The sequence below is a fragment of the Nicotiana sylvestris genome, chromosome 8, assembly GCF_000393655.2.
Source record: "Nicotiana sylvestris chromosome 8, ASM39365v2, whole genome shotgun sequence".
Classification (NCBI taxonomy): domain Eukaryota; kingdom Viridiplantae; phylum Streptophyta; class Magnoliopsida; order Solanales; family Solanaceae; genus Nicotiana; species Nicotiana sylvestris.
The window spans coordinates 147484055-147498780 of NC_091064.1; the positions used below are offsets into that span (position 1 = coordinate 147484055).

The 14726-nt window shown below is 39.5% G+C and overlaps 1 protein-coding gene across 1 annotated transcript in view; it reads left to right on the forward strand.

Moving 5' to 3' along the window:
- Positions 1 to 10452: 10452 nt before the first annotated feature.
- LOC104240482 (uncharacterized) overlaps positions 10453 to 14726 on the forward strand; it is a 51497-nt gene continuing 47223 nt past the window's right edge. The window contains exons 1-6 of the mRNA XM_070154683.1: positions 10453 to 10656; positions 13579 to 13632; positions 13762 to 13852; positions 13923 to 13993; positions 14077 to 14146; positions 14304 to 14353. Of these exons, the coding sequence (XP_070010784.1) occupies positions 10453 to 10656; positions 13579 to 13632; positions 13762 to 13852; positions 13923 to 13993; positions 14077 to 14146; positions 14304 to 14353 (540 nt within the window). The remainder of the gene's footprint in view (positions 10657 to 13578; positions 13633 to 13761; positions 13853 to 13922; positions 13994 to 14076; positions 14147 to 14303; positions 14354 to 14726) is intronic.

Below are 14726 nucleotides of genomic sequence, written 5' to 3' on the forward strand. Positions count from 1 at the left end.
CAAAAACCTTCAGGAATATGCATGTACACCTCCTCAAGGAGATCACCATTGAGGAATGAATTGTGGACATCCATTCGGTTGATCAACCAATGTTTAGAGGCATCCAAAGAAATGATGGACCTAACAGTCACCATCTTAGCCATAGCGGAAAATGTCTCAGTGTAATCTAGACCCTCTCTTTGGATGTATCCTTTGGACACTAACCTGGTTTTATATATTTCAACCTCTCTTAAAGCTATATTTAACTTTGAATATCCACTTGCATCCAATGGGAGTCTTGCCAGGTGGCAAGTCTACAATAGTCCAAGTGTTATTGTCTTCAAGTGCTACAACTTCCTACTTCATTGACTGCACCTATTGAGGATCAGAAACATCCTCTCTGAAGGTCTTAGGTTCAGATATAGCTGAGTGAAGAGCCAACATGTGTTGATAAGTGGCTTCAGGTGTGAGTAAGTAACATAGCAAGAAATAGGATATGCACAAGAGTTGCCAACTTGTTTAAAAACATAATCCTGCAGCCACACTGGTGGTTTGTTTGATACCACTTTGTCACGCCCCAACCTTGGGAGGCGTGGCTGGCATCCGGTGTCGCACTGGCCCGAGCGAACCACTCTGTAACTCACTCATCCCTTTTGTAAATATCATGGGCTAACATGGTCAGAACTCGTAATGTATAACTATAAGTGGGCAACACTGTATCAATAAACTATCGTTCTTAAAATATAAATACATATGGGTCGTCAAGGCCTCTAACATACTGTACAAAATAAACCTTTGTCTATAAAGCCTCTAAGAGTATTTGACATCAAATGGGACAGGGTACCGGCTGACCCATAAGTATGTAGTAAACCTCTGACACGATGACTCATAGACTCGATTGCACTCCAAATGAGGTGGAGTCTTACCGATCCTTCACTGAATAATAACCTCATTTACTATGAGGGCTCGTCAAACTAATTATCTATACCTGCAGACATGAATGCAGCGCCACCAGAAAAGGGACGTCAGTATGAAATAATGTAACGAGTATATAAGGCAATATACTGAAAGCTGAAACTGAACTGATAATATAATAATTGCAAGTAGCTGGAAGTCAAAGATAATCTGAAGATATGCTTACCTGCTGATACTGACTCAACTCTCTCAATATAATAAGTAAAATGGTTGTCCGACCCTATAAGGCTCGGTATATATGTATAATTTCTCTACCATAGTAGGCTCGCTCATAGGCGCTCGGCCATACTAGGCTCTATATCTCGACCAACTGGGCTCGCTCATAAGCGCTCGGCCGCAGTAGGCTCGGTATATATATAACTGCTCTGCCGTATTAGGCTCGCTCATAAGCGCTAAGCCATACTAGGCTCTGTATCTCAACCAACTGGGCTCGCTCATAAGCGCTCGGCCACAGTAGGCTCGGTATATAACTTACCATCTAATCAGAGGTTGCCAAATAGAGGCCTGCCCATCGATTATAGCTCGATGGTAATAAAAATACTTTTAATATTGTATATATGTAAACTCTCTGCTCTTTTGACCGGAAGAAGGAAATACTCAACTGAATATGCAGTCCCGATAAGAAGAATATGGTAACTTACAAAATTAGGAAAGTATATGTAATTTGTGAGACTAGAAAAATATACATAAATTTCGAAATATGAATTTTTCTCTATGCCTCGTTATCAAACTTGTGTAATTATAATATCATGCTAAAATGAAGGAAAAGCTTAGCCTTAACATACCTGAGTCCACAAAACAGCCTAGATGAAATTCCCGCATTATGTACTCAACCCTCCCATTGCAACTTGTAGCACGTAATTTGCAACACCAAAGTCTTCAGCAGTGATGTAAATCATTGTGAATCATTATTCACACACCAAGGATTGTAAATGTTATACAAAGAAGTATATACTATATATGTGAATCTTTGCCAAAATGAAAGCAAAATGACCATTCACTGTTTGGCTTCCACCTAGTCATGTATTGGCGGTGGAAGTGCTATGTTTGTGACAAATAGTGCTTATCAATACAAGATATATCCAACACACACTTATCCCCATATTTTAATATTTAATAAATATAAAAAATTATCTCAATTTGTTTAAAATACTACTCACTTTTAACACATTTTATATAACTTTACTATTATGGTCATGTTGTACCATATAAAATAAATACATAGACTATTATTTCATTAAAATATCCATGTAAAAATACATATAATTTTTCAACTTATAATTTTCTTAATCTCATATAAAGAGTATAAATTTTTGTCTACTTAATTCTTAAAATGGTAAAAAGATAACCTTATTTTCTTGTACAAAAATAATTTATATCTTTACAATAAAGAAAATCTCATAATCTTTCTCGTATTTTGTATATAATTAAAAGTAGTAATATTAATAACTATATAAAATTATATTTTTTTCAAACTATTTTACAAAAATATTCCACTTTACAATGTCATATCAAACGCATATAACGGTGTTAATGTTGTTAAACTTACGGGGTGTAACAACTAGATCTTCTGAGCTCCATAAAGTTGGATGGTTCAGGTAAAGGATTGACACCTGCAGGTGAATGTGAGATGATTTCTGCGTGAGCTTGTTCAGGAAGCTGAGGAGATGATGAAACCTCCCCATCAGTTCAACTATTTATAGGACTGGACTGAGTTGTGAGAGTTTGAGACATCTCTATAGTAAATTCATCTGATGGTAGCAGGTCCAGAACTGAAAATATAGGTGCGCCTGCAGACTTCAGATGTTTAAAGGGAAAGACATCCTTTTTGAACACCACATTTCTGCTTACTAAGAGAGTCTTGTTCTGGAGATCATATAGTTTGTATCCCTTTTGTGTAGAAGAATATCCTAGAATTACTGTTGGTATGGCTTTAGAAGAAAACTTATCCATACACTTAGGGACAGCTAGATAGCAGAGACAGCCAAATACTTTTAGATTACTTAGAGAGGGAGCATGCGAATAAAGCATCTCATATGGGGATTTGAAGTTGATGACTCTTGATGGCATCCTGTCAGTAGATAGACAGTAGTGTTGAGACATTCACCCCAAAATCTAAGAGAAATGCATGCTTGGAACCTCAATGCTCTGGCTATTTCAAAGATGGTTATGTGTTTCCTTTTTGTTACTCCATTATGCTGGGGAGTGTACACACATGTACTTTGGTGTTCAATCCCAATAATAGATAGGAATTCCTTGAACTCACTGCCATTGTCTGTTATGAGTATCTTAACAGAAGCACTGAAAATATTTTTAATCTTAGCAAAAAATTCCTTGAGAACTACTACAATATCATACTATGAGTGCAGAAGAAATATCCAAGTGAACCTAGTGTAGTCATCTACTATTGTGACAAAAAATCTTTTACCATCATAGGTAGTTAATATGCAATGTCCCCAAATATCACAGTGCAGTAAATCAAAAGCATAGGCAAACATAGTATTACTCAGCTGAAAGGTTAAGTTTGTTTGTTTTTCAAGGGGACAGACAGTACAAGGTTGATGAGTATCAAATTTCAAATGTCTAAGCAACTCATTCTTCTTTATTACTTCTAAGGGTGCATGACTTAGTCTCTTATGTCATAGGCTACTAGAATCCGATATAGCAGACATGTGAGCATGACTAGTCTTATTCATAAAACCTATGTTGGTGTTATTATTCACTTGTTGTCTAGAATCCTGACATGAGGCCTTCACTTGCTTCTCCTGCAACACATATAGTCCATGTTTCTCCCTATCAATTCCCTTCACATGTCCAATGAAGAGGTCATGGAAGATGAAGAAGTGAGGAAAGAACATTACCAAGTATTTTAGTTCTTTAGTGAGTTTGGATATTTAGAGAAGATTGAACTTAAACTGGGGTATATACAACACATTAGATATGTCTTGGTTCTTAAACACAGAGGCCAATCCTATATGTGTAACTGATACTCCATCTCCGGTAGGTAGATGCACATTACTCATGTCTGATTTTGGTACTAATCTGTATGCCTTTAGCATTTGTAAGCTAGAGGCCATATGGTTAGATGCACTTATATCCACAATCCATTCTGTATCACTATAGATAGACATAAGGTCTGTTTCTGTACTTGTAGATGCCGACTTGGTTGAGGATCCTTCATCTGATCCTTTGTTAAGCATTTGAATGATCTGTTGATACAGTTTTGGCGACTTGGTCTGCAGGAGCTTGTTGATGAGCTGTTGGTGATTCCATTGAGGTGAAACCTCCCCTGACAAGTGGTTGTTGCCCAAGTTTTCCAACACTGTTGGTTGCACCATTGACTTCGCATGCTGCATCTCCTGTAAGAGGTGTCATCCAGCCAGTTTGATTTGCATAGGAGTTACCAGTTCTAGTTGCTCCTCTTCTCCTTTTGGACTTGAAATCTGGTGTATATCCAACTAGCTTATAATAGTTTTCCTTATTATGGCCCCTCAGATAACAGTACTTACACACAAGTATGTTTCTTTCACAGACTTGTGTGAAATTAGCAAGGTTTCTTTGGCTCTCTTGTATGATTATGGAGTATACCTTGTTTACTGATGGAGTAGGATACATCATTGTGATCTGACTCCTTGCTTCTGTAAGACTCATTTAAACCTGTTAGGAACTGCATTAATCTTTGATACTCAAAGTGCTCAAGATACTTTCTTGACTCAGGACATTATAGCATCAAACGCATGCATTATAGCATCAAACTCATGCATTATAGCATCAAACTCATCCCAAACATCTCTGAGTTTAGAGAAGTAGTCTGTAACAGTCATTGTGCCTTGAGTAAGAGAGTGAATCTCTCTATGTAGATATTGCACCCTAGCACCATTCACTTTGTCAAACCTTTCTTTCAAGTCATCCCATACTTTGTGTGGATTTGAAGCATACACTATACTGCTTAACAATCCTAGTCTTACATCATTCATGATCTAGGACAACACTACAGCATCTACCTCCTCCCATTGATCATGTAATTCCGGCTCAAACCTAGACTTGGGGAATCTACCATCAACAAAACCTAACTTGCTTTTACCTAACAATCCAATTCTCATAGATCTACTCCAAATGGCATAGTTCTCAGATCCAGTTAACCAAAGAGAGATTAAGAAGCTACCTGGAGTATCATTTGGTTATATGTATAGAGGATGCTTATGATCAATTGTAGGGAAGACATTGCAACGAATGGGAATAGTTGTATTGTCAAAAGTTCTTGTCGTAGGTCCGACTAGTGTGGTACTGGTTTCTTCACCAATTGCCATGGAAATCGTAGGTAAACTCAGAGATATTGCACAATTGCTAAGATTTGCAGAGAATTAGCTCAAATTACAGAACCCTAGTTTTGAAACCAACGCAAGTAGAGATGATTCAATTCCAAAATTGAGGGGAATTGAAAGTATTCAGCGCCCGGAGACTCTCGACGCAGGCTCTGATACCATGATAACACCCATATCTGGAAGCTTCAGCTGTGAGGATGAATAGGGAAGAAGACGAGAGGAGTTTAGAGAGAGAAATTCTGAGAGAAGTGAAAGACTTCCATTATCTTTTTCTAAGAGAAATAAAATGTATCTGTACAAGGACTCTTTATACACTAACACCTACAGTAGAGTTAACCGCCTTTCTACAGTGTTAACAACCTAACAACTAACTGACTATACAAATAATACAGATTAATATAACAGTGTTCTACAACCACAGCTTGCACTAGCTCATCACACGTCTACATAACCAGATTCCATTTATTAGACAATATACTTCCTGAGTAGCTGAATAAGCATTTAAGATCAAAATTGCCAGTTTCCTATGACTTTGAGATGCATTTATTTTTGTAATAATCAGTATAAAATATTAAATTAGGTAGCTCTGTTTGACTGCTACATATTTTGTTTCTTCTTTGTATTTTTTCCCTTGTCTAGTAGTTAGTTTCCCTTCCCCCACAACAGCAAAACCCTAAATAAAAACAACAAAAAATGCTTTTGGTAGATCTCTTTTTCGTCACATTTTAAAATACAACAACAACAACAACAACAATAGCAAACTCAATAGTTTCCCACAAGTGGAGTCTGGGGAGGGTAAGATGTACGCAGCTTTACCCCTACCCTAGAAGGGCAGAGAGACTGTTTCCAATAGACCCTCAGTTAGAAAATGACTGAAAAAGAAAAGGTAATTGCAACAAGTAAGAATAATAGCATGATGAAATAAGATAGAAACCAAGAATGCTGTCAAACTCTAGGTAGTAATAGTCATCTATGAATAAAAGATATCATACTAACACTAATGCTAGCGAACTGAGTAAGACAAAGAGAAACGCTCAACTACCTATGAACCTTCTACCCTAATTTTTGACCTTCACACCCTCCTGTCTAGGGCCATGTCCTCAGTCAGCTCCAGTTGTGCCATACGGCGGCTAATAACCTCTCCCCAAGACTTCTTAGGCCTACCTCCACAGCTTCTGCTCTCCACCGAGGCTAACCGGTCGTACCTCCTAACTAGGTCTTCTCTACTTCTCCTCTTAATATATCAGAATTATCTCAACCTCGCCTCCCACATCTTATCCTCCACAAGGTCCATTACCACCTTTTTCCGAATAACTTCATTCCTAATGTTATCTAACTAGGTATGCCCACACATCCAACTCAACATCTGTTAGAATATTTATGAGAATATATGTAATTAGTCCTAGCCCCTTATGTAATAAGAGTAGGTTATGTGTTACGTTTACATATAACTAGGGCTCATTGTAACATAGAATATCAACTACTAATATTTTCTCTCGTGCATTCTCACATGGTATCAAAGTAGCTAGTGAGAAATCCCCATTGTGTAGTTACCAACGAGTCCGGGATAGTCATCGTGCCTTTTTTCCGGTGACTTTTAGGCTTTTTTTTAGGAAATCCCTTCTCCGGTGGGTTTTTTACGAAAAATAGCACCACCAGCAGGTGAGGATTTCTCAAGTGACCAAACCCCAGAAAACCACACTAGCAGAACCCCATCCACGCACTCTCACGCACCTCCAAATCTTCTGACACCGGCGGCGTGTCAGACCCACGCGCACGGCGCGTGAATAGTGTTCCAGCCATTTTTTTGGAAAATTTCTTCAAAACAGTCTTATCTTATAGTAATTCCGACCAGGCCCATACTTTTTCTTTTTATTTTGAGGACTTTGAAATTTTTCCGGCGTGAACAGTGAGTTTTTCGGTGAGAATAGTAATTACCAAGAAAATTTCTACTTTTTCCGGCACAATACTATAATGGCATTTGAATCAGAACCCTTTAACTCACAATCCGTTGGCTCCAATGCATTGAATCCAATGCATATGGTTTCTTTACTAGATTATATTGTGCTCCTTCAGCACAAAGCATGTAAACAGACATCTTCGGAGATAGCTTCCGTTGTTCAAACAGATAATAGCGTGACTTATGTCTCAAAATCTTCAACCTTTGAGTCTTGGTTCATTGATTCAGGTGCATCTAATCATATTTCTGGTACCAAATCTCTTTTCACTACTATTTCAAATTCCCAATCTCTTCCAACAGTCACAATGGCCAATGGGTCTCAAACCACGGCAACTGCAATAGGTCAAGCACGCCCACTTCCTTCCTTACCTTTAGATTTAGTTCTTTATATTCCCGGTAGTCCTTTTAATCTCATAGCCATTAGTCGCTTAGCCAAATCACTTAAATCTGTTGTTTTATTTCTTGATGACCTTGTTTTTATACAGGAATGTAGTACTTGGCGGATCATTGGTACCGGGCGTGAATTAGATGAACTTTATACCTTATCCTTGCAAAATCACATGGACTCGCATCTTATCTTCCTTCAACAACTTGTCCCGTTACTAATTCATCAAATTTATTACATAAACGGTTGGGATATCCCAGTTTGTCAAAAATTCAAAAAATGGTACCTGGCTTATCTCCCTTGTCCATTCTAGAGTGTGAGTCATGTCAGCTCAGTAAGCATACCCGTTCCCATTTCCAGCGGCGTTTTGATAATCGAGCAGAGTTACCTTTTACTTTAATCTATTCAGATGTTTGGGGTCCTAGTAGGGTCAGTTCTACCTTGGGCTTTCGCTACTTTATCAATTTCATTGATGATTATTCCAGGTGCACTTGGATATTCTTGATGAAAAATCGATCTGAGTTATTTTCTATTTTCCAGACCTTCCACGCTGAAATTCAAAATTAATCTGGGGTTTCTATCTGCACATTTCTTAATGATAATTCCCTAGAGTATTTGTCTTCCCCATTTCAGTAGTTTATGAACTCCCATGGGATTATTCAACAAACATCTTGTCCGTACACATCCCAACAAAATAGGGCAGCTGAAAGAAAGAATAGACATCTTAATGAAACTGCTTGTACCCTACTCATACAATCTCATGTTCCGCTGCATTTTTAGGGGGATGCAGTTCCTACATCTTGCTATCTTATTAATCATATGCCATTTTTAGCTATCCAGAATCAAGTTCCATTCTTTGTCCTGTTTCCCCTCTTACCTTTGTTCTCTCTTCCACCCCGTGTCTTTGGGAGTACATGTTTTGTTCATAACCTCACTCTAGAAAAAAGATAAGTTAGATCCTCGTGCTCTTAAGTGCATATTTCTGGGTTACTCGAGAATACAAAAGGGATATCGATGGTATTCTCCTGACCTCCAGTAGTATCTTATGTCTGTTGATGTTACCTTCTTTGAAATCCAATCATACTTCACAGGTCTAGGTAATCACTTAGATATTTTTGAGGTACTACCAGTTCCATCTTTTGGAGATTTAATCACTATCTCCCATTCATCTTCTTCCATAGCTCCAGTTACAGCTCCACCACCTATAGCTTCAATGCCACCGCCTAGTCCAGTGCCACCACCTAGTCTATCTCCACCAACTATAGCTCCAGTGCCATCACCTAGTCCAGTTCAACCTTCTATAGCTCCACCACTCCTGACTTATCATTGTCGTCTGTGCCCAGCATCAGGCCCAATTGATTCATGTCCTGCACCTGACCCTGCTAATACTGCGGACTTGTCTCCTCTTAGTCAATCGATTGCACTACGAAAAGGTATACGGTCCACACTTAATCCTAATCCCCATTATGTCGGTTTAAGTTACCATCTTATGTCATCATCCCATTGTGTATTTGTATCATATTTGTCCTCTGTTTCCATCCCTAAGTCTACAGGTGAAGCACTATCTCATCCCGGGTGGCAACAGGCTATGATTGATGAGATGTCTGATTTACATACGAGTGGTACTTGGGAGCTTGTTCCTCTTCCTTCGAGTAAATCGACTGTTGGTTGTCGTTGGATGTATGCAGTCAAAGTTGGTCCAGATGGACAGGTTGATCGACTTAAGGCTCGTCTTGTTTCCAATGGGTAAACTCAAATATTTGTACTCGATTACAGTGATACTTTCTCTCCTGTGGCTAAAATAGCATCGGTCCGCCTTTTTCTATCCATGGCTGCTGTTTGCCATTGGCCTCTCTATCAGTTGGACATCAAGAATAATTTCTTCATGGTGACCTTGAGGATGAGGTTTATATAGAGCAACCACCAGATTTTGTTGCTTAGAGGGAGTCTAGTGGCCTTGTATGTCGGTTGCGTCGGTCCCTCTATGGTCTAAACCAATCTCCTCGAGCCTGGTTTGGTAAGTTCAGCACAGTTATTCAGGTGTTTGGCATGACTCATAGTGAAGCTGATCACTTTTTTTTATCGGCATTCTGCTTCAAATCTCTATATTTATCTGGTTGTTTATGTTGACAATATTGTTATTACCGGCAATAATCAAGATGGTATTAGTAAGTTTAAGCAACATCTCTTTTAGCATTTCAGCCTAAGGATCTGGGTAGATTAAAGTATTTTCTGGATATTGAGGTCGCTCAGTCTTGCTCGGGTATTGTGATCTCACAACAGAAGTATGCCTTAGATATTCTTGAGGAGACAGGAATGACAAGTTGTAGACCTGTTGACACTCCGATAGATCCAAATTCTAAACTTCTGCCAAGACAGGGGAGCCTCTTAGCGATCCTGCAAGACATAGGCAGTTGGTTGGTAAATTAAATTACCTTACAGTGACTAGACCTAACATTTCCTTTCTTGTAAGTGTTGTGAGTGAGTTTATGGATTCTCCCTATGATAGTCATTGGGATGCAGTTGTCCGCATTCTTCGATATATAAAATCAGCTCTAGGTAAAGGTTTATTGTTTGAGGATCGAGGCCATGCGCAGATCGTTGGATACTCAGATGCTGATTGGGCAGGATCACCTTCTGATAGACGTTCTACGTCTGGATATTGTGTCCTGGTAGGAGGAAATTTGGTGTCTTGGAAGAGCAAGAAATGGAATGTGGTTGCTCAGTCTAGTGCAGAAGCAGAATATTGAGCAATGGCTATGGCGACATGTGAGCTAATTTGGATCAAACAATTGCTCAAGGAGTTGAAATTTGGTGAGATTAGTCAAATGGGACTTGTGTGTGATAATCAAGATGCTCTTCATATTGCGTCAAATCTAGTGTTCCATGAGAGAACTAAGCACGTTGAGATTGACTATCACTTTGTTAGAGAAAAGATACTTTTGGGAGATATTGCTACAAAGTTTGTGAAGTCGAATGATCAGCTTGCAGATATTTTCACCAAGTCCCTCACTGGTCCTCGTATTAACTACGTATGTAACAAGCTCGGTACATATGATTTATATGCACCATCTTGAGGGGGAGTGTTAAAGTAGTTATGTGAATATATGTAATTAATCCTAATCTCTTATGTAATAGAAGTAGGTAATGTGTTATGAATACATATAAATAGGGCTCATTGTAACATAGAATATCAATTAATAATATTTTCTCCCGTGCATTCTCACAATATCCTTATCCCAGATACTTTTAGCTTCTGGGTATGAGAGTTCTTGACCGGCCAACACTCTACTCCATACAACATAGTCGGTCTAACTACAACCTTGTAGAACTTACCTTTAAGTCTCAGTGGCACATTCTTATCACACAAGACACTAGAAGTGAGCCTCCATTTCATACATCCTGCTCTGATACGATGCATGATATCTTTATCAATCTCCCTGTTACCTTGTATTATAAATCCAAGATACTTGAAACTACCTTTCTTGAGGATGACTTGCGCATTAAGCCTCACCTTCATATCCCCTTCCTAGGTATCATTACTAAACTTGTACTCCATGTATTCTGTCTTGGTCCTGCTCAACTTGAAACCCTTAGACTCTAGGGAATACCTCCAAACCTCCAGCCTCTCATCAACACCACCCCGAGTCTCGTCAATTAAAATAATTCCATCCATAAATAACATACACCATGGCACCTCACCTTGAATGTGTCTCATCAATGCGTCCATCACTAGAGAAAATAGGAATGGACTAGAGCTGATCCCTGGTGCAACCCCATCATAACCAAAAAGTGTTCTGAGTCTCCTCTCGTTGTCCTAACCCAAGTCTTAGCTTCATCATACATGTCATTAATCTCCCTAATGTAGGCTACTAGGACCCTTTAGCCTCCAAGCATCGCCGGAGCACCTCTCTCGGACTTTGTCATATGCTTCCTCTAGGTCAATGAACACCATGTGAAAGTCCTTCTTCATCTCCATGTACCGCTCCACCAATCTCCTCACAATATTATTAGCTTTCATAGTCAAATGCCCCAACATGAAACCGAACTGATTCTCAGAAATGGACACACTGGTCCTCACCCTTACTTCAACCACCCTCTCTCAAACTTTCATAGTATGGCTTAGCATCTTAATCCCCCTATAATTATTGTAACTTTGAATATCGCCCTTATTTTTATACAGAGGAATCATCGTACTCCACCTCCATTCTCGGGCATCTTCTTCGTCCTAAAAATAACGGTGAACAGCCTAGTAAGCCCTTCCAAACCTGCCCTACCCCCATTCTTCCAAAATTCCATAGGTATTTCATCTGGATCGGTAGCTCTACCCTTGTGCATCTTACGCATAGCCCGCTCGACCTCCTATAATCTTATGCACCTACAATACCCAAAATCTTGGCTCATCTCGGAGTGCTCCAAGTCACCCAACACAATTCCCCTATCACCCTCTTCATATAGGAGATTTTGGAAATATGTCTACCATCTTCGGCTAATCTAAGCCTCTTCCATCAAAACTCTACCTTCCTCAACTTTGATACACTTAACTTGAACCAGATCACGGACCTTCCTCTCTCTCACCTTGGCTAGCCTATATAGCTTCGCATCCCCACCTTTGGCCCAAGGCTCTTCATACAAATGCCACAGTCTTAGCCACTTTAATCGCTAAATTTACCTCCTTCTTAGCCCTCATAAACCCCTCCTTGTTCATCCTCTTCGCCTCCTTGTCCATGCTCTCTATAAGCGTCAAGTACGCCGCTTGCTTGGCTTCCACTTTCTCTTGTACCTCTTCACTCCACCACCAGTCACCTTTTTGGCTGCTAGAGAAACCCTTTGAGACTCCTAACACTTCTCTCGTAACCTAAGTTGCTCGGACTCGGGTGCGGGTACTTGATACGGGGACGGATCCGAGTATCGGATTCGAAAAAATCTAAATTTTTAGATTTGGGTGTGCGGATCCAGATATTAATACGGGTGCGGGGATTCAGCTAATAAAAATAGAGCTATAAAAATATTATAAATTTTGAGAACTATTATGTGAAAAACTTACATTAATATTGTAGAATTCAATCTTTCATTCTCCAAGATTGACATTATTCTTTCATTCTCCTAAATCTGTTTTATTTTTGATTTTGAGAAATCAAAATATCAATTTTTCTCCCAAATTTGACGATGTACTCCGTCGAAGTGTCCAAAGTCAGTTAACCGATTCCAGGACGTACCCCGTCCCCGTCTCGTATCGGGACGGGGACGGCACCAAAATCGAAGAGCCCACGCAACTTATCTCGCAACTACTCTAATACACTCTGCTATCATGGTCCACATATAGCTCGCGTCCCCACTGCTCCTCTAGGCTCCCAATTCTCATAGCCAACAATTCCTTCCCCCCCCCCCCAAAAAAAAGCTCCTGAGCTTTGTCACTAGTCAAAGCACCCCACCTTATCCTGGGTTGTCCATACACAGCCCTCTACCTCCTCTTCCTCACGATCTCTAAGTCCGTCACCAATAATCTATGTTGAGTCGTGAAATTCTTGCTGGGTATAACCTTGCAATCCATGCACAGACTCCTATCGCACTTCCGGAAGAGTAGATAATCAATTTGAGTCTTGGCTAACGAACTCTGGAATGTAACCAAGTGCTCCTTCCTTTTCGGAAAATAAGAGTTGGCAATCACCAAATCAAAGGCTTTAGCACAGTCCAACAACGTATAGGTTGAACTACATATTGGATTATTACACTATTTCGTATTTCACTTTGGACTTTATTTCTGTTTAATTGGTTAAATTGTTCGAAGTGGTTAAAATTCTTGTGGCTTGCCTAGCAAGTGAATGTTAGGCCCCATCACGATCCCCAAGGTGGGAATTCCGGGTCAGTGACAATGAGTCTAACCAATTGTGCTTGAATACCACTGTACGTGGTTGACTTGATCTTGCTAATTTCTTCTTTCTGTAGTACAGGCCCTAGTGTCATCATGGAAAAATGGCAATACGATGCCGTTCATATTTGATACGGTAATTATTGAAGAAACTAACCTGATTCTTCCATTTGAGAAAGCTTGGTGAAATGTGGTTATTATTCTCGTACCGCATGATTATTAGTTGATTCGGAGCTCTGAGCATATCTTTTGCTGAGTTTTGAAGGTTTGGGACTTGATAAAACTGGCAGATTATCTTACTCTGAGGGAAGATGTTGACCCATCAAATATAGGAATCACTGGCGAATCTCTTGGAGGTTTGACCAGTGAATTAGGAGGTTTACTTAACAGTATAAACATCAAGTTCAAATACATTCTGCCTTGCAGGTATGCATGCTTGGTTTGCTGCATTTGTTGACACTCGCTATTCTGTGGTTGTCCCCATAATTGGTGTTCAGGTACCTCTTGTTATGTATAATAGGATCAACGATAGAGCTTAATTGATAGGAGATTATGATGAGAAATTGAGACGAGGTGGTAGGGTTTTCAATGGGCCATTGAGCATGATAAGTGGCAAGCAAGAGTTAACAGTATCAAGGCTGTCTTTGATGGTGAACACGACTCCAAGAACCTTATTAGTTGGATCGGCTACTTTCCTGCTGTCTATATGGTTCCTAGCACATGTGTCTCGCTAGTTTGTTACCAGCTACTTTAGTGCTGCATATATGGTTCTTAGCTTAGCTGTTTCGCTTGTTTTGTTTTCACTAGCACGTGCCGATTTAGACAAGAGTACAATTGATAAAGAAGTAGTTCAGAAGGTCAGGTTTATGACCATTGTGTGTAATTTCTTTTTTCATTCATGCATAGTGAGCAATTCAACTACTATGGTCTTCCTGCTCCTCAAGATTATTTAAGAATTGGAATTCATGTGATGGGAGGTTCGATGGACTCTTTGCTATATATTGTGATACACTAAAATAAGGTATAGGATGGGATACGTACCTTACCGATTACAATTGTGGGGAGGGTGGCGGTATGTGACATTCTAGATAGGTGAAGGAAGTTTTATTGGAGCAAACCTGAGCTATATGCAGTGGTTGCAGCCTTGTACCGTTAATCTCTGTCAAGAGTTTAAAATAGAAAAACTCGTTCCTCCAATTATTCTCTTTCTGATGTTTTACACTTCAATAC